The sequence below is a fragment of the Misgurnus anguillicaudatus genome, chromosome 22 (genome assembly GCF_027580225.2).
Source record: "Misgurnus anguillicaudatus chromosome 22, ASM2758022v2, whole genome shotgun sequence".
Classification (NCBI taxonomy): domain Eukaryota; kingdom Metazoa; phylum Chordata; class Actinopteri; order Cypriniformes; family Cobitidae; genus Misgurnus; species Misgurnus anguillicaudatus.
The window spans coordinates 27,614,349-27,633,261 of record NC_073358.2 but is presented as its reverse complement, the minus strand read 5'-3'; the positions used below and the strand labels follow the sequence as shown (position 1 = coordinate 27,633,261).

At 41.2% G+C, this 18,913-nt stretch overlaps 1 protein-coding gene across 4 annotated transcripts in view; it reads left to right on the top strand.

Moving 5' to 3' along the window:
• The window catches only part of sptbn2 (spectrin, beta, non-erythrocytic 2), a 97,603-nt gene that overhangs the window by 75,685 nt on the left and 3,005 nt on the right, over positions 1 to 18,913 (top strand). For 3 of the 4 annotated variants that reach the window (XM_073860519.1, XM_073860518.1, XM_073860520.1), the window contains 30 exons: positions 704 to 891; positions 2,280 to 2,397; positions 2,477 to 2,635; positions 2,727 to 3,029; positions 3,126 to 3,279; positions 3,428 to 3,822; positions 3,911 to 4,015; positions 4,163 to 4,321; positions 5,539 to 5,750; positions 6,018 to 6,155; positions 6,369 to 6,588; positions 6,702 to 7,055; positions 7,169 to 7,351; positions 7,571 to 7,773; positions 7,933 to 8,023; positions 9,827 to 9,973; positions 10,149 to 10,412; positions 10,563 to 10,787; positions 10,874 to 10,963; positions 11,053 to 11,351; positions 12,180 to 12,305; positions 12,410 to 12,614; positions 12,754 to 13,131; positions 13,212 to 13,456; positions 13,578 to 13,716; positions 15,208 to 15,292; positions 15,474 to 15,670; positions 15,802 to 15,920; positions 16,822 to 16,897; positions 17,577 to 17,684. In XM_073860519.1, the coding sequence (XP_073716620.1) occupies positions 704 to 891; positions 2,280 to 2,397; positions 2,477 to 2,635; positions 2,727 to 3,029; positions 3,126 to 3,279; positions 3,428 to 3,822; positions 3,911 to 4,015; positions 4,163 to 4,321; positions 5,539 to 5,750; positions 6,018 to 6,155; positions 6,369 to 6,588; positions 6,702 to 7,055; positions 7,169 to 7,351; positions 7,571 to 7,773; positions 7,933 to 8,023; positions 9,827 to 9,973; positions 10,149 to 10,412; positions 10,563 to 10,787; positions 10,874 to 10,963; positions 11,053 to 11,351; positions 12,180 to 12,305; positions 12,410 to 12,614; positions 12,754 to 13,131; positions 13,212 to 13,456; positions 13,578 to 13,716; positions 15,208 to 15,292; positions 15,474 to 15,670; positions 15,802 to 15,920; positions 16,822 to 16,897; positions 17,577 to 17,684 (5,685 nt within the window). The remainder of the gene's footprint in view (positions 1 to 703; positions 892 to 2,279; positions 2,398 to 2,476; positions 2,636 to 2,726; positions 3,030 to 3,125; positions 3,280 to 3,427; positions 3,823 to 3,910; positions 4,016 to 4,162; positions 4,322 to 5,538; positions 5,751 to 6,017; positions 6,156 to 6,368; positions 6,589 to 6,701; positions 7,056 to 7,168; positions 7,352 to 7,570; positions 7,774 to 7,932; positions 8,024 to 9,826; positions 9,974 to 10,148; positions 10,413 to 10,562; positions 10,788 to 10,873; positions 10,964 to 11,052; positions 11,352 to 12,179; positions 12,306 to 12,409; positions 12,615 to 12,753; positions 13,132 to 13,211; positions 13,457 to 13,577; positions 13,717 to 15,207; positions 15,293 to 15,473; positions 15,671 to 15,801; positions 15,921 to 16,821; positions 16,898 to 17,576; positions 17,685 to 18,913) is intronic. The other variant, XM_073860521.1, reaches the window with a different exon arrangement.

Here is an 18,913-nt window from a genome sequence, read left to right as displayed (position 1 = left end):
GTTCCTCTATGTTTGTACATAATGTTAAATGTCTATTTATTGTTATATGGAGCAGTAAATCTGCAACGTGGTGCTGCAGTGCCACTGAAACTGTCACTAGATGTGAAAAAAATAGCTCATTAAAATTTGGCTCTCTTTGTGATGTCAGAAAGGGATAATACCGCCCCTAAATCTGCATTATCCAACCACGGCACTGCTATTTAGTGCAAAGATCAGCTTATTTGCATTTTAAAGGACACACCCAAAACCGGCACATTTTTGCTCACACCGACAAAGTGGCAATTTAAACATGCTATAATAAATTATCTATGAGCTAGAACTTCACATATGTACTCTGGGGACACCAAAGATTTGACATTTTTAAAAAGTCTTGTGAGATGTCCCTTTTGAGTGTGTAGGATTAAGGGATGTAAAATATAGTCATGCATTAATATGTGCTTTAAAAGTAACAATAAACAGCTAAAATGCTAGTAATAATATACACGCTAATAGGCAACAGTGAGAATAGGTCCCATAGTGTTACTATATGATGTTATATGTTGTGCACCAAGGTTTTCTGGGAAACTGCATTTAGTTTTTTTCTCTCTGCCCTCAAGAGTAAAATGACAATAAAGCTCACTTTGACTTTGTAAGGGTACAGTGTCTGTAATAGTGGGTCATTATTCTTTTGAGTAACTGGCGCTTTGTTTGACTCTCGCTGTAGGTGCTGGATTATGCTATCGAGGCAGATCAGCTGATAGAGAAATATGAGACTCTTGCCTCGGAGCTGCTGCAGTGGATTGAACAGACCATCGTCACCCTTAATGACAGACAGCTTGCCAACTCGCTCAGTGGGGTTCAGAACCAGCTACAGGCCTTCAATACCTACCGCACTGTGGAGAAACCACCCAAGTAAGAACATGGCCACACACACACCAAAAGTCAGAAAAATGATTTATTAAATTTAGGTTTAAAGGTACAATATGGGATTTTTGTGGCATCTAGCTCGAAGATTGCAAATTGCAACCAAACTTAATTTCGAAATCCAATGAAAAGCTACGGTAGCTGCCATAGAACAAACATATTGTTGTCTGAACGCCCATATACCACTGATCCAACAAAACGCATTTGTTGCCGTTTGTTATGTTAGTATGAAACCCCTGCCCCATGCCAAAGGATCAAAGTCAATGAGATTTTAAAATGTTGGGGTTTGTAAGCATTTTGTTGGAGTTGATTGTTGCTGGACCAGTGTGAATTGGCAATGTGGGGGCAAACACAGTTTGTCCATTTAGTGCTACTGTAGAAACATGCAGCGACTTCCATATAAGGAGACCCATGGTGTATGTACATAAAACGACTCATTCGTAATAAAAACATAACAGTTGATTATGTGAGGTCTTCATACACCACTGACAATATAGTTAGGTATCTTATATTGCATTTCTGTCAAGAGGTCCTTCTAAAAGTTACACATTGCACCTTTAAAGGATTAGTCAATTTTCTTAAAAAAAAAATCCAAATAATTTGCTCACCACCATGTCGTCCAGGATGTTGATGTCTTTCTTTGTTCAGTCGAGAAGAGGTTTTGTTTGTTGAGGAAAACATTCTAGGATTTTTCTCATTTTAATGGACTTTGGTGGACCCCAACACTTGACAGTTTTAATGCAGTTTAAAATTGCAATTTCGGGGGACTCTAAACGATCTCAGGCGAGGCGTGGGGGTCTTATCTAGTGAAACGAGTATCATTCGACATACAACAACGTCGGAACGGTCCTCTTTCTCCACACTTGTAAACACTGGGGTGTAGTTTCGCATACGTCATCCGTGACCTCTTGACGTGATGACTTATTGCTTGAGGTCGCGCTGGCGCATCACATCACCTGAGATAGACAAGAAGTTGTGGTTTAAAAGTGCATATTTTTAATTTTTCTTGCAATTTTAAACTGCATTAAAACCGTTACATGTTGGGGTCCATTAAAGTCCATTAAAATGAGAAAAATCCTGGAATGTTTTACTCTAAAAACATAATTTCTTCTCGACTGAACAAAGAAAGACATCAACATTTTGGATGACATGGGGGTGAGTAAATTATCTGGTTTTTTTTTTTGAAAATGGACTAATCCTTTAACAGAGCCTTTACTGCCTACAAATTGCAAAAACCATCTAATGATGGCATGGTAGCATAAAACTTTTGCTTAACACTGTACATCCTGTCACAGAGGCTAAATGGGTTGCATTCACATTGATTTAAAAATAGATTTTGGACACTGCTAAGTGCTAACCCTGTGTGTGTTTGACAGGTTTACTGAAAAGGGGAATTTGGAGGTCTTGCTTTTTACCATTCAAAGTAAAATGAGGGCAAACAATCAGAAAGTCTACACGCCAAGAGAGGGAAAACTCATCTCTGACATCAACAAGGTATGTACACATCTAACGCTCTTTATACCTCCCGACTGTGTACCTGGTGATGTTGACGGCTGCATTTCCTATTTGAAAGGCGTGGGAGAGATTGGAGAAGGCCGAACATGAGAGAGAGTTGGCTTTGAGGAACGAGCTGATTCGTCAGGAGAAGCTCGAAATGCTGGCCGCACGTTTTGACCGCAAAGCAGCCATGAGAGAAACCTGGCTGAGCGAAAACCAGCGGCTGGTGTCACAGGTGAGTTAGAGAGAGGATAAACAATAGAAATGTTATTTACGGTTAGATGTAAATTACATTAAACATCTAACCTCTTTGTCGCCATCTTTAGGACAATTTTGGTGTCGACTTGGGCGCTGTGGAGGCCGCCACTCGTAAACACGACGCCATCGAGACCGACATCCAGGCGTACGGCGAGCGCGTGGCTGCCGTAGAAGCTGTCGCTCGAGAACTAGAGGCGGAGGGATATCACGAAGTGCGACGCATTTTAGCGCGAAGGGATAATGTGCTCAGGCTGTGGGAGTATCTGAAGGAACTACTTGCAGCTCGGCGAGAGAGGCTGATTGCGCACAGAGACCTGCAGCGCCTCCTACAGGAAATGAGACACATTATGGACTGGATGGAAGATATGAAGGTGAATTAATTTTTGCAAACTAAACTACAGATTCAGTAACTACATAGGTGTCAAAGCAATGCTTAATAGCTTGTGTTTGTGTATGCATGTGTTTAGAGTCGTCTGCAATCTCAAGACAGTGGGAAACACCTTCATGATGTGGAGGACCTGCTGCAGAAACACACTCTTGTTGAAGCTGATATATCAGCACAGGCTGAGAGAGTCAAAGCCGTGCAGGCCGCCGCCAAGAGGTTTACTTCAAATGAACAAAGTGAGGATATGCCCGCACTTAAGGATGATACAGCATTTTCTTCAATTTGTACATGATCCATCAACAACTCCTATAGACTCTAAAGTTATATCAAACACCACAAATGTCACTTCAATGACAAATTTTTTTTTTTAATGTCTCTTTCTAGGTTATAAGCCGTGTGACCCAGCACTGGTCGAAGAAAAGGTGGATCTTCTGGGCCAAGCTTATGACGAACTGGGCCAGCTAGCAGCGGAACGAAGAGCCCGACTTGATGACTCACGAAAGCTGTGGCAGTTCCTGTGGGAGCTGGGAGAGGAGGCCGCGTGGATCCGAGAGCAGGAGCAGATCCTATCCGGAGGAGATTACGGAAAGGACCTCAGCTCCGCTCTTCACCTCCTGTCCAAACACGAAGCCTTCCAGGAGGAGATGGCAGCCCGGTACGGCCCTCTGGGGAACAGCATTGCTGGAGGAGAGGCCCTGGTAAAGGAAGGCCACGTCGCAGCAGCTGAGGTGACAGAGCGGATCACGGACGTGAAAGCACAATGGGCGCACCTGGAAGAGGTAAAGAAACTCAAGAAAGCTCTGCCATTTAAACTAAAATGTGCCCGTTACCATTTCATTTCACATTATACTTTTCTGTCGTTCACAGGCGTCTCGGTTGCGTGAGCAGAGGCTGCAGGACTCTGTAGCTTTTCATCAGTTCCTGACAGATGCCAATGACATGGAGGCCTGGATACTGGAAACACTAAGACAGGTAATTCACAAGATCCTTCTCTGCCATTCTGCAAGTATGTTGTAAAGATTTTTGAAATGCATAGCTAAATAAATACTAAAGCACCTTCCCTATAGTTTGTGATCTGTGTTCAGGCTGAATGTGTTTGTTTGTTCGTTCTGTTTGTAGGTGTCTAGTCAAGATGTCGGCCACGATGAGTTTTCTACACAAACTCTGGCTAAAAAGCAGAAAGAGGTGGAGGAGGAGATTCAAAGTCACAGATTACTTATAGACTCACTACATGAACAGGCCTCAACACTGCCAGAAGCTTATGCACAATCCCCACAGGTACACTTAAGACACACAACATAAACAACAAGGGCTCAATAAGAAGGTTATTTTCTGATTTTTACTCGTCCTGCCAAAATTTTCACTGGCCTCATTCCAAACATCTTATATTGTATTGAAAGGGTCAGAAAAATATATTTGTTTTTCGTATAACGTTTTTTCTGAAAATGTCGGGACTGGCCAATCAAAAACAAGCGTTCCAATGAGTCGTGCGATAACAACCTGAAATCTATGACAGCTGTAAACTTTATAAACACTTTATTGGAGTAAAACAGATTTATGAATTGCAGCAAATTTGCTTATAGATTTGTGCATTTCAACAGATGACATACTCTTCATTTTGATGTCAACATACACTCACCTAAAGGATTATTAGGAACACCTGTTCAATTTCTTATTAATGCAATGGTGTAATAGTGTGGGGAGTGTTTTCTTGTCACACTTTAGGCCCCTTAGTGCCAATTGTGCATCATTTAAATGCCACGGCCTACATGAGCATTGTTTCTGACCATGTCCATCCCTTTAGACCACCATGTACCCATCCTCTGATGGCTACTTCCAGCAGGATAATTCACCATGTCACAAAGCTTGAATCATTTCAAATTGTTTTATTGAACATGACAATGAGTTCACTGTACTAAAGTGGCCCCCACAGTCACCAAATCTCAACCCAATAGAGCATCTTTGGGATGTGGTGGAACGGGAGCTTCGTGCCCTGGATGTGCATCCCACAAATTAACTGCAAGATGCTATCCTATCAATATGGGCCAACATTTCTAAAGAATGCTTTCAGCACCTTGTTGAATTAATGTCACGTAGAATTAAGGCAGTTCTGAAGGCGAAAGGGGGTCAAACATAGTATTAGTATGGTGTTCCTAATAATCCTTTAGGTGAGTGTACATGTCAGCAAGTTACATACTTTAAATCAACAGAATTCACAAAAACAAATTGTAAATACATCATAGAGAACTCATTTCTTAGTAGGCATGGAAACAAAATAAAAAAATAATTTGAACGCAATTGTTTGCACTGACCCAATAGGGCAAGGGACCGTTCTGTCAGCTGGTTTAAAACACTTTCTCACTGGCCCTACCTCTATGAAATCCTTCATGGATATGGTTTAGCCCAAGGATGAACTATTTGAGCCTATATTTAGAATGAACCTGAATACATTTCTGTTACAGTGCATATTTATTTAAAAGCTTTCATTTTATTAGGTGGAAGGCCGCCTTCCGGCAATAGAGCAGCGCTATGAAGAGTTGGAGGGCTTGTCGTCGTCATGGCGACAGGCCTTAGATGGAGCGCTCGCCTTGTACCGCATGTTTAGTGAATCTAGCGCCTGCCAGCTGTGGGTCGGAGAAAAGGAACAGTGGCTGCACAACATGGAGATTCCCTCCAAACTGGAAGACCTGGAGGTGGTCCAACAGAGGTGAGATAGAAAGAGACCCTGTTATTGATATTTCGCATTTGTGACCCAGTCTGTGAAAACCCAGTAAATTCATCCTACATACATACTGTGAAAATATAACCTTGATGTCTTGAAATTAAAGTCAAATCAATGATCAAACTTTGATGCTCCTAATCTCATAATTGCATTATAAAACTTTAGCCTGGATTTCGCATACACTGTGACCTATATATCTGTATATTTTGTTTTGAAATAGAGTAACAGTAATACTGTTGTATTTTGCTGAAGGTTTGAAACTCTAGAGCCAGAGATGAACACGCTGGGCGCTCGCATATCCGATGTCAATCAAGTGGCCCAACAGCTGCTCGGATCCGACAACCGCAACAAAGAGCAGATTAACCAGACACACGATCAGCTCAATAACAGGTATAGTCACATACTCACCAACACAAAGAGCAGATTCAACACGGCCATCGCACATGCCCACACTCGGACAAAACCACCACAAAGAAGAGATTAACAAAACACAGAACCGACTCGAAATAAAAGGGCACATAAAGTCAAATGAAATACACCATGAAGATAATAACGTTACAATCATAAATACACTGCCAACACAAGTCTCCTACCCCTCTGCAGGTGGTCTGAATTCCAGAGTTTGGCCAACAACCGTAAACAAGCTCTAGAATCGGCACTGAATATCCAGAACTATCATCTAGAGTGTAATGAGATCAAGAGCTGGATGAAGGAGAAGACCAAAGTCATCGAGTCCACGCAGAGCCTTGGAAACGACCTGGCTGGAGTCATGGCCCTGCAACGCAAGCTCACCGGTATGGAGAGGGACCTGGAGGCTATACAGGTAAATAGATTGCATTATGATCCATAAAAATCCATGATCAGGTCAATTCTAAATGTTAAAAATTAAACGCAATCTAATCAGTTCCGACTTTGCCTCTACGCTTTCTTCCACAGGGGAAACTGGATGACCTACAATCAGAGGCTGAGAAGTTGGCGTCTGAGCACCCAGAGCAGGCAGATGAAATCATGGGTCGTCTCGCTGAAATCCAGGAGGTTTGGGAAGAGCTTCGAGCCACCATGAAGCGGCGTGAGGAGTCACTGGGCGAGGCCTCCAAGCTCCAGGGCTTCCTCAGAGACCTTGATGACTTCCAAGCCTGGCTGTCTCGTACACAGACCACCGTAGCGTCTGAGGACACGCCCACCTCTCTGGCCGAAGCAGAAAGTCTGCTGGGCCAACATGAGGCCATAAAGAACGAAATCGATAATTACAGAGAGGACTACGAGAAGATGAGAGCTACTGGAGCCGAGGTCAGTTCAAATACATTTTCTATGAAAAATTCCCCACATTTTTAATATGACATACTTGCAAGTAGTAAATGATGTTTACATGGTTGTATCTGTCTGTGATTCTGTATGTTCAGGTGACTCAGGGTCAAACAGATGCTCAGTACATGTTCTTAGCCCAGCGGCTACAGGCATTGGACACAGGCTGGAACGAGCTGAGGAGAATGTGGGAGAGCCGTCACTGCGTCCTTGCGCAGGCCTATGATTTCCAAACTTTGTTGCGAGATGCCAAGCAGGCGGAGGGCTTCCTCAACAGCCAGGTGTGTGCATGTGATGCTGTTTGCGTTGCTATTTGTTACTGTACAACTTTAGATTTTTTTACTTGCTAGGAAAGAATATCTTATCATCAGATCAGTTGATATAATGCCATTAAAATAAACACTTTTGTTTACTCATGTATACGTGTTGTGCATTATCCATCAACATGACTGTTTGATGCCAATAACTTTTCCTGATTGGTGGATTTTTTTTGCCTGCAGGAGTACGTCCTATCACACACAGAGATGCCTTCCAGCCTACAAGGGGCAATAGCGGCCATCAAAAAACATGAGGACTTCCTCACCACCATGGAGGCTAGCGAGGAGAAGATCAATGGTGTGGTCGAGTCTGGACAGAGACTCATATCAGATGGCAACAATAATGCAGACAAGATCCAGGAGAAGATCGACTCCATTCAGGAGAGGTGATCAAAGACTAAACAGATTACATTTATTGCAGTATGCCGCATCCATAACTGTTATTTGTTCCTGACAAGGATGCAGAATCATATATAGCTTCAGTCTTCAGCAACACCAATAAAATCAAGTCTGGAAATCTCATATGCTCTCTCAATTTCTTTTAGACACCAGAAAAACAAGCAAGCAGCCAATGAGTTCCTGGCTAAACTGAAGGATAACAGAGAGCTGCAGCACTTCCTACAAGATGGACAGGAGGTGAGAACACTGCATAGGATGGAAAAAGCATGGGTGGCTTAACCCTAGAAATGTGTAAAGCTCTAGAGATACGAAAGTAACAAAAAACAATTGTCTTCCTGGATAGATTTGCAGAAAAGTTTTTCTTTAGTAGACTGTTTGTTTGAATCTTTCATTTGTCTTCACTCAGACTGAAAAAAAAAGAAATCTGTTTAAATTATTTGTGACCTGTGCTGGTAAATTAAATCGGAATGAGCACATTTTTAATGAATAAATTAATTAGTTGTTTATATTTTGTATTAAAAAAACTTTAAATGATGTATGATTTGTTGGAATATGACAAAAAAAATGACTGAGCTACACCCGACTGAGGTTGACACAGTCAGCAAAGTCAATTTTAACAAAAAAACGAGTTTAAGGTTCAAAAAACAAAATCACAGCATCCAAATGAATAGATTTGGCACACACAAAATCAAAAACAATATCTATAGGAAATATATGTTCAACCTTTTTCTTTTATTGTTTGATTGACATTGAAACAGACCGATTTATATCTGCTGTAATGCAAGGATCTAATGTTACACATCAGATATTTTCCCCAAAACAGTTAAACATTCACGTCAGACATAACAGATTATATCTACATAAATTCTTGTCAAAACAAAAATGTTTAAAACTGTAATTCTGTGTATATATCGGGGTCGCGCACTCGCCTGTCTGTGTGCACCATAGATTGTAAAAAAAAGAGGGACGATGCGACGTCGCTTCATTACATTGTAATGAACTGAACGTAAAATGTATGACGATGGGCGCTGACATGTTACGCAAAAACATCAGTTTGGAGCCAGGGCATGCACCGAAGGAGTCGTACGTGAAGCCCGAAGCCGCTGTATCACACTTCCGGCCAAACTTTTGCACGCCCAATTCGACCACATACCTTGTCTTATTTTACTGGCTTGCTAAAATAGGGTATGTTAAATACAACTCATTTTATCAGGGTGAAATAACACAGGAATCGAAAATGAATAGTTAGTTATATCTTCAATCTTCCCTCGATGCTCAAGAAAGTCTGATCAGCGAAGCTGTCAATCACAAATGTCAATCATAATGACACGCCCCATTTCTATACCATCAAATGTCTAGCTAAAATGAAACTTATCACAAAAATAAAAATTTTACATATATCAGCCTGATAACAACTACCTTGAAGTACCAAAACCATCTTTATTGGAAGTGTAATTTTTTTACCCAAGTCCCTTTTATTTGCATATAGAGGGCAGGGTTTATGACTTGTACTGCATCCAGCCACCAGGGGCCAATAACTTTATTCTTACCAATATTTTTTAATATCAAGCAAGTCCTGCACTTATTATCGAATTCCTGCATGTTTTAAAACCGAAACCAAAATGTCAGACACGCATATGAATGCACGCATCTTTGTATTAGTTAAGCATTTAGGATGGTAAACCTATCAGAAATCGTACAAATAAAGATTATTTTAGATGCTTAATGACATTTAGAGCATTTGAATCGCTAGGCGGGGGCTTAATGTACTTATTTTTATGAAAACCTCAATTTCTATATATTTATATTATTATTTGCCTGTAGCTTAAAATTAGACTCAATTAGCCAGCACAGGTCACATATATTATTTTCCTGAAAAAAAATACTGACCAAATTGACCACTGTAATTCTCTTATTAACTTACCAAACCAGTTTTGACGACACAACATCGTCTTTATGATGAAGCTACCTTCAGTCATGCCACTGAATCAGGTCATCGTTTAAAAATTCTGGTTGTCTTTTTCACCCTCGTCTTTGTAGCTGACTCTTTGGATAAATGAGAAGATGTTAACAGCTCAGGACATGTCCTACGATGAGGCCAGAAACCTTCACAGCAAATGGCAGAAGCACCAGGCCTTCATGGCTGAGCTGGCATCCAATAAAGACTGGCTGGACAAGATCGACAAGGTATTTTCTTCAATAAGGCAGATTCTTCAAAGTACAGTGGAAAAATAACCACCTTGGCACTTAAATGCCCATGCACCATGGTCTTTTATGATGATCTGATGTACTTCTAAGAACTCCGTAGTACTACTATGGTACAAATGTGCAAAATACCATGGTCATTTTCTTGTGCTTGTAGGAAGGACAGGCGTTAGTGAAGGAGAAACCTGAGTTGGAGCAGACGGTATCAGAAAGTCTAAGTGGTCTTCAGAAACAGTGGGAGGAGCTGGAGAGCACCACTCAAGCTAAAGCTCAGTGCCTGTTTGACGCAAACCGAGCTGAACTTTTCACACAGAGCTGCTCATCGCTGGACTCCTGGCTCCAAAACATCTCCTCTCAACTCCAGAGTGATGACTTTGGGAAAGATCTCACCAGCGTCAATATTCTACTCAAGAAACACCAGGTATATCCAAAGCCATGTATAAATCATCTTCAAAGATTTTAAAGAAGTTTCTGGATGTGCAGTAACTAGATTGTGTTGGAATAAATTATTTATTTGTGTGTAAATAAATATGTTTCAAAACTAATGAACCCTCTATGTGTTATGTATCAGATGTTGGAGCATCAAATGGAGGTACGTGAGAAAGAGGTCCAGTCTCTACAGTCACAGGCGCTGGCTTTGGCCCAAGAGGAGTCTGGGATAACGGAGGTGGATGGGCAGCAAAAAAGAGTGACAGACAGCTTTTCTCAGCTGCAGGATCCTCTTAAAATGCGCAGACAGCATCTTCTCGCTTCAAAAGAGGCTCATCAGTTCAACAGAGACCTCGAGGATGAGATTGTAAGTCACCAACAAGAGTCTGGTTGCTTGGTTGGCGAGAAAAATTAATGACAATTTTGTGAGTAATGTTTTGTGTTTGTCTAAAGTTATGGGTTAAGGAGAGGATGCCTCTCGCCACTTCCACAGACCATGGCAAAGATCTGCCCAGTGTCCAGCTCCTCATCAAAAAGAACCAGGTAATGTTCACTTAATCAATGTCTTTTAAGCAATGTCTTTTCTAATGACACCAAAAACGTTGCCTGACTGTTTTACCATTTTTCCACAGACTCTGCAGAAGGAGATTCAAGGTCATCAGCCACGAATCAATGATATCCAGGCCCATGGCAAGAACATGTCCCCTGAAAAGGAGTTAGATGTGGACACAGAGAGGAGGGCTGGTTTAGAAGGTCGTCTCGCAGAGCTGGGAGAATCATGGGACCTGCTGATTTCTGAAACTGAGAAGAGAAACGCAAGGCTGGAAGAGGCTAACCGAGCACAGCAGTTTTACACAGATGCTGCGGAGGCCGAGGCCTGGATGGGAGAGCAAGAGCTTCATATGATGTCAGAGGAAAAGGCAAAGGATGAGAATTACATTTAGGCATTTAGCAGACGCTTTTATTTGGCACAAGGATGCATAATGACACTTGGTTTGTTTGTGCTTAATGTAAGCTTTTAGAGGATCAGTTGGGGCTGATGAACATTTACACCCTTAGGGGGCGTGCACACCAACGCTTTTACGCCCGTGGCTGGCGCATGTTTTCAATTGTTTTCAATGGAAGCTCCGCGTTTTTCAAGTAAGCCAGCAGCTAGCGGTTTTCTTCTGCGCTGAAAACCGGCGCCCGGCGGTTTTTCCGCGCTGAACGCCGAGAGTTGAGAAATGTTCAACTTTGGAAGAAAAGCTCTGCTCGTCAATGTCAGTTCTCACGCGGCCGTCCAATCACAGTGGAGGTGGGGCGGGACAAGTATCACAGCAATCAACCGTCTCACAGCTGACGTATCAGAGCTACCAAAGCGCTTAGCTGAAGAAAGCTGGCACTAAGCTGAATAATAGCTGGCATTCGGCGTTGTCCAGGCGTTTTCAGCCGCGTTTAAAAGTTTTGGTGTACACAACCCCTTAGTGAAATTTGTTAAAATTCTAATAACAAAAATTTGTTTTTCTTTGAAAGTTATATCTTTAAATATTGGCTCTGGTTGAAGGGGAGGACTCGTTTATATATTCACGTTGATGCATTTGGCAGGCGCTTTTATTTTTAAAGCTAGTTAAAGTGCATTCAAGCTATATATTTTATTAAGTATGTTTAACACTGCAGCATCCTTGCAGCTCATGAAGTTTAGGGGCTTTCAAGTTTAAAGCGTTAATAATGCATTGAGCGGCTTGTTTTTAAATCGTTTGTTATGGCTGTTGTAGGATGAACAGAGTGCTCTGGTCATGGTGAAGAAGCACCAGATTCTGGAGCAGGCACTGGAGGACTACGCCCAGACCATCCACCAGTTGGCCAACAGCAGCAGGCTCATGGTAAACAGCGAACACCCAGAAAGGTGAGAGGCATGTTGGGATCTCTGTATCCGACGGATCGCCATATAGTTCAGTGCTGGAAGTAAAGAGGTTGGTCCAGTGTCTTGCTTTCTCCCTGTTTTTGTAGTGAGAGAATCACACTGAGGCAGGCCCAGGTGGATAAACTGTATGCAGGGTTGAAGGACCTGGCAGAAGAAAGGAGAAGCAAATTACAGGAGAGACTGAGACTGACCCAGCTGAAGAGAGAGGTGGATGATTTAGAGCAGTGGATCGCAGAGAGAGAGGTTGTCGCTGGATCGCATGAACTCGGACAAGACTATGAACATGTGACGGTATAAAATGTTCCGTTTCTTCCTGAATCACACTTAAAAAGTTGGCACATTACTAACTAAGCATGTATGGTATCTTTTAATTCAGCTGATCAGAATACACAATTTTTAACTAAAGCTCTGTGCATTCTCAACGCTTTAGATGTTGCGTGACAAATTCCGGGAGTTCGCACGGGACACCAGCACAATCGGTCAGGAGCGCGTGGATGCTGTGAACCTTCAGGCAGATGAACTCATAGAGTCGGGTCACCCGGAGAATGCCAGCGTGGCCGAATGGAAGGATGGCCTCAATGAGGCCTGGGCCGACTTGCTGGAGCTCATCGACACTCGCACACAGATGCTGGCTGCATCGTATGAACTGCACCGCTTCCATCAGGATGCCCGGGAAGCCCTGGGGCTCATACGGGAAAAGAAAGAAACGCTAGCGGGCGCCGAACTCGGACGGGATCTGAACACAGTCCAGCATCTGCTGAGACAACACACGGCCTATGAGCATGACGTGCAGGCACTCAGCGGGCAGGTGAGAGTGAGCGTATAAGCATGTCACATTCTCATCCTCTTCCCTTCTTCTCCCTTTAAAATTGTAAACTTTCTCTGCAGGTAACACAGGTGCAGGACGATGCAGCTCGTCTGCAAAAAGCATACGCTGGAGAGAAGGCTGACGATATCAACCGCCACGAGCACGCGGTCACGGAGGCCTGGGAGGGGCTTCAGTCCGCCACTAAAGATAGACGGCTGCTCCTATTGGACACGGTGGAGAAGTTTAGATTCTTCAATATGGTCAGAGACCTCATGCTATGGATGGAGGGAATCAACTTACAGATCCAGTCACATGACAGTCCAAGGTATAAACGCATAACGTAACTAAATAACTCTTTAATTAATAATTAATAGATGAATGACTCCGTGAATAACTGGTAAGATGTTGTAATGATGATGAGATGTTGTGTGCTCTGTGTGTTGCAGGGATGTCTCATCCGCTGGCCTGGTCATTGCCAACCATCAGGACATTAAGTCAGAGATAGAGACAAGAGCAGACAGCTTCACTGCATGCAATGAAATGGGACACGCCCTCATCAACAACAACCACTATGCTTCAGATGAGGTCTCTCCTGCCTTTGAAAATATATGGATTATTTATCATTATAAATCACTCATAGCTGGTGAATTCCCACTTTCTTTATGCTCAAAAAAATAACAAGATGTGTACATATATGTATAAAATAACAAGATGTGTACATAAACATATATATAAAAGAACAAAATTAACACACACACACATATAAAAATAAGTATTAAAAAAATCAGCTTTTTTATCAGTATGGGGATTTCTAAGTGGGCTATTGACACACAATTTCCACCAGATGTAGCCATCAAGCCAAATATTAAGTTCAAACAAAGAAATCAGAACATTTAAGTATACAAGTTGAGTCATAATAAATAGAGTGAAATGACACAGGGAATAAGTATTGAACACATGAAGAGAACAAGGTGCAAAATGGCATAGAAAGCCAGGAGATCACCTGAAATCTGTCAGTATTGAGAGAGAAACCCTGCCTCCTATCAGTACTAATTGATATCAGCTGCTTTAGTCCTAATGAATGTCCTATAAAGGCTTCTCATTGGAGGCACACAGGTAAGACTTCATGATGGGTAAAAGCAAATAACTCTCTCAAGATCTCAAGACTCCATTGCTGAACGAAAACCATGTTGAGGCTCAGTTAAAGTTTGCGAAAGAGCATTTTGAGAAGCCTGTGGATTATTGGTAGACTATAGTATGATCAGATGTGAGCAAAATTGATATTTTTGGCAGTCATTCTACACACCATGTTTGGAGAAGAAATGGCACTGGCCACCACCCCAAGAACACCATACCAATAGTTAAGTTTGGGGATGGAGGCATCATGGTTTGGGGCTGCTTTTCAGCAAAGGGTACTGGCAGACTTCATATTATTGAAGGCAGGATGAATGGAGAAATGTACCGGGACATTCTAAATAACAATCAGCTGCCATCTACCAGAAAGCTGAAAATGAAACACATGGCCAAAGAAACAATGAAGTGGTTTCAAAGAAAAAAAGTTGCTTAAATGGCCCAGTCAATCACCTGACCTAAATCCCATAGAAAATCTATGGAGAGAACTGAAGATCAAAGTTCATAAAAGAGGCCCAAGGAACCTTCAAGATTTAAGGACCATTTGTGTGGAAGAATGGGTCAGAATCACTCCTGAGCAATGCAGACGACTGGTCTCCATACAAGAAGCGTCTAGAAGCTGTAATCACCAACAAAGGCTTTTCTACAAAGTATTAAATAAAGTGTGTTTAATACTTAGTCCCTGTGTCATTTCACTTTATTTATTATGACTCAACTTGTATACTTAAATGTTCTGATTTCTTTGTATGAATTTAATATTTGGCTTGATGGCTACATCTGGTGGAAATTTTGTGTCAATAGCCCACTTAAAAAAAACCTTACTGATAAAAATGCTGATGTGTCAAAAACTTATTTTCCCCGCTGTATATATCATCACTGCATGGTAGCCAAGGATGCCCACACACACTGAGATCATATCTCATCATTTAAATGTGTTATTTCTAGATTGAAGAGAAATTGGATCAGCTGCAGGCCAAACGCACTGAGATTAATCAGAAGTGGCAAGAGAAAATGGATCATTTACAGATCGGTAAGTATGTGGGAGTAAGCTTGTTTCTCTGCTTGGTAGAGGGCTTATAATGTCAAGGAAGCGTATATAAATTTTAAGTGTAGTAATCCAGTGTTTAGACAACAAACAGCTAAATTGATTCAAGTTTTTACCTGAACATTGGCTTTGACACATTCCTCATTCTCTCTGTTGTTTCTGTTAGTTCTGGAGGTATTACAGTTCGGCAGGGACGCATCCGTGGCTGAATCATGGTTGGCTGGGCAGGAGCCATTGGTCAGGACAGCAGAATTGGGCTCTAATGTAGATGAGGTTGAGAGTCTGATCAAACGCCATGAAGCTTTTGAAAAACTGGCAGCTGGCTGGGAAGAGCGTTTCACACTGCTTGAGAAGCTTACCACGGTTTGTTACACACACATTGAATAAATAATACACATAATATTGAATAAAGATTTATAAAACCCAGTAGCATTCATTGCATCATTAATTTTTTTACTTTTCCAATTCTTTATTGGAATTTTCTCCTGTATTAGCTGGAAGAAAAGGAGATTCAAAGACAAAGGGAAGAGGAAGAGAGGGCCCGGCGACCACCCACACCTCCTCCCCCTGTAGAGGAAGTAGTACAGTCTGAAATGAACGATTCGGCTGCAAGGTAAATTTTTTTTACTTTTTCCAAAATTACATCTGTGGCTCACACTTTCTAATTGTTACACCGGATCCTAACCAGGTAATACATATAGGGGTGGTTTCCCGGCCAGGGTTTAGATAAATCCATGACTATGCTATTAGGACATTACCAACATACCCTACAAAAAACATTACTGGTTTGCATCTTGAGACACAACAATGGCTCATATATTTTAAGATACGTCAGTACAAGGTGTTTTTAAATAAAGGGAGCTCAAACATTAATTATAGTCTGGAACTAGGATAACTCTTGTCTGGGAAACCTCCCCATAGTGTCAAGAACCTCTTCTAAAGGGCTTGTTATAGTTGTGCATAGGTCCTACGGTGTAGGTTACGCGTCAGTAGCAGCGCGACCGTCAATGAAGAAGCAGTTTGGCAAGTTTAACCCACAACCGAAGAGGAAGTAAATAAACAGCGACTTCTGTTGCAGTTTGAGACGGGAGGGGTGTTAGTGGACCAATCACAGTGCTTGCGGTCCGCATAGAACTGACGCGGTGTTAAACATTTTGCGAGGTGCATGTCAGGCTACGCAGAGGCTATGGATAACCTACGGCGTAGACCTTACGCATGACTATAAATTGGACTTAAGCTGTGGTGAGCATTTTGCGCCATGTAACTCCGCCTACTTTAAACAGCATTCCAATTAGATACGTATATCATAAATCAAATATGCTCTGTTTAGGGGTTTTGAATTCAGTTTAAACAGACAAAATGCTTGACTTAAGAAATGTACTACCTTGTGCCTGGTTAAGATTTAGTATTTGTCTCATACTCTTTTATTTTACTGTAAACATCTCTGTTTTTACTGTAAACATTTCTGTTTTTACTTACGCATATGTGTTTGCGTTTTTTCTACTTCGCTAAAGGACGAGTCTGGACCAGACTACATTGAACCAGTCAGTATCTGTCAATGGTGTCTACAGTGACCACGACACATCACAGGTCAGTTTTATTCAATTCTCTATTTATAACTAGATATGTAACTTTATTTATAACTTTATATCTAGATATCTACTCACTTTCATAAACATATTTTACGCTTGTATGTTAGTACATAGGCATTAGGGATGGGTGGTTTGACCATAAAGCTGTTTTACGGTATGATTACATTTATTTTGCAGTATTGATATGTAACATGATGTAGCTATATATAAATATACCATAGATATCGCAGTTCTTGATAATAAGCTCCTGATCGGAATTAATGCGAGTTAGCCACGCCCACTCATTAAATACACCGAATAAAAAATCTTGTGGTTGACGTTTAATATGTCAGTGTTAGCTTCATACCGCCCAGCCCTAATAGGCACAGTATTAAAATTTCATACCAAGATACAAATCACAGTCCAGTCTCAGTTGTGTCCTGTTGTGTGTTCATTGTCTTTTTCTTCTTCCTCTCAATCTGTCCTATTGATATAAACGTTTGTCGTAAATGTAATTTAACTTGTGAGTCCGTGAATAAAAACGTTTAAGTGTATGTGAGAAAAAACAATTAGTATGTTTTTATGGCTGTATCGTGTCCTTTTAAATGTCAGAACAATATTTCAGCACACACAATTACTAATTCTAACACATGCACACTAACATTAACACATATTCTTGTGACGTCTCTTATCTGCAGTCATTATCGGTATCTGAACTCAAGAAACCTGAACCTATTCCTGAGACTATACCTCAGTCTAACCCAGTTTCTAAACCTGTGCCTAAAGCCCACAAGGCACAGGAGCGTGTGAGTACTAACACCGTAGCTTCAGCCTTTAGCCGTAGTGTAGCATCACTGCCTGTGCTTAACTCAGCAGCATGACGGTAGCTATACCACACCAGCTAGAGGACAAAATCAAAGCACCGCTTTGTATGGCTTTCACTGGATCGCTGTTGTGCTGTCATGTTTGTTTGGCTACTGCAATTTTTAATGTACTGTAACTGCAATCTTTTGTTTGTTGCTCATGTCTGAGAAATAACATCAGTGTTTGGGATGCACTTTATCACATACGGTTTCCCAAATTTGATGTTAAAATTTGATGTTTTCTATATAATTATTAAGATCTAAATTGTAGTGTTTGGGTGCATCACAACAGCTGAACTAATTCCCTACTAATCAAACTTTTCAAAATAAGAAATTTGCATTTGTTTTTTTCTTTCCTTCAGTTTTATCGGATTTTACATTTTTCTAAGGCTAGTAGCTGTTCTTTCTAATCAACTGTTTTTGTAATCTAGTATTAAGTGGCTTTGCTTAGGATATGAAATAACTGAGTGAGGTCTTTGTGGAAGATGTGTCCCATTGTCTTTGTGCGAGTGTTTTCATCATCACACTCACATTGCCTCAGCTTCTCCTTATTGGCGTTGATGTGTTTTTTTAGTTTGCATTTCTTTGTGTGCATGTGAAGTATATGTTGTGCTTATCGAGTTAGTGTATTTTTAATTTAGATTCCTTTTTATAATAAAAAAGTTAATTTACAAAGACACATGGGTGAACAGCTCTGAAATTGGTAAGGAAATTAAAGCTGCAATTTGTAATTTTTTTAGCTAAAAAATATTTATTACCAAAAAATGTGTTCAAAACTGTTTTCTTACTTAAAGGCGGGGTGCACGATTTTTAAGAAATGCTTTGGAAAAGGGAGTCGGGCCGAGTACCAAAACACACTTGTAGCCAATCAGCAGTAAGAGGCGTGTCTACTAACCGACATCATTGCCTAGGTTGCACATGTGTGGGGCGGGTTTATCAAAAGAAGTTCCAGATTCTATTGGGGTAGGGCGTGTTTGTTTAGGTGATTTCAAATGTCAACATTGGCTTTCAGAGATCGTGCACCCCGCCTTTAACCCCAATTCACAAAGGTAAGCTTATAAAACGTAAAAATAAGTTTGTAAAGTAACCTGCAATTTTATGTTTAAAACCATACCGAGACCCAAAGGTGACATTGGAGTAAAAAAAATCTAAAGGTGAAACTTTCGCGTGCT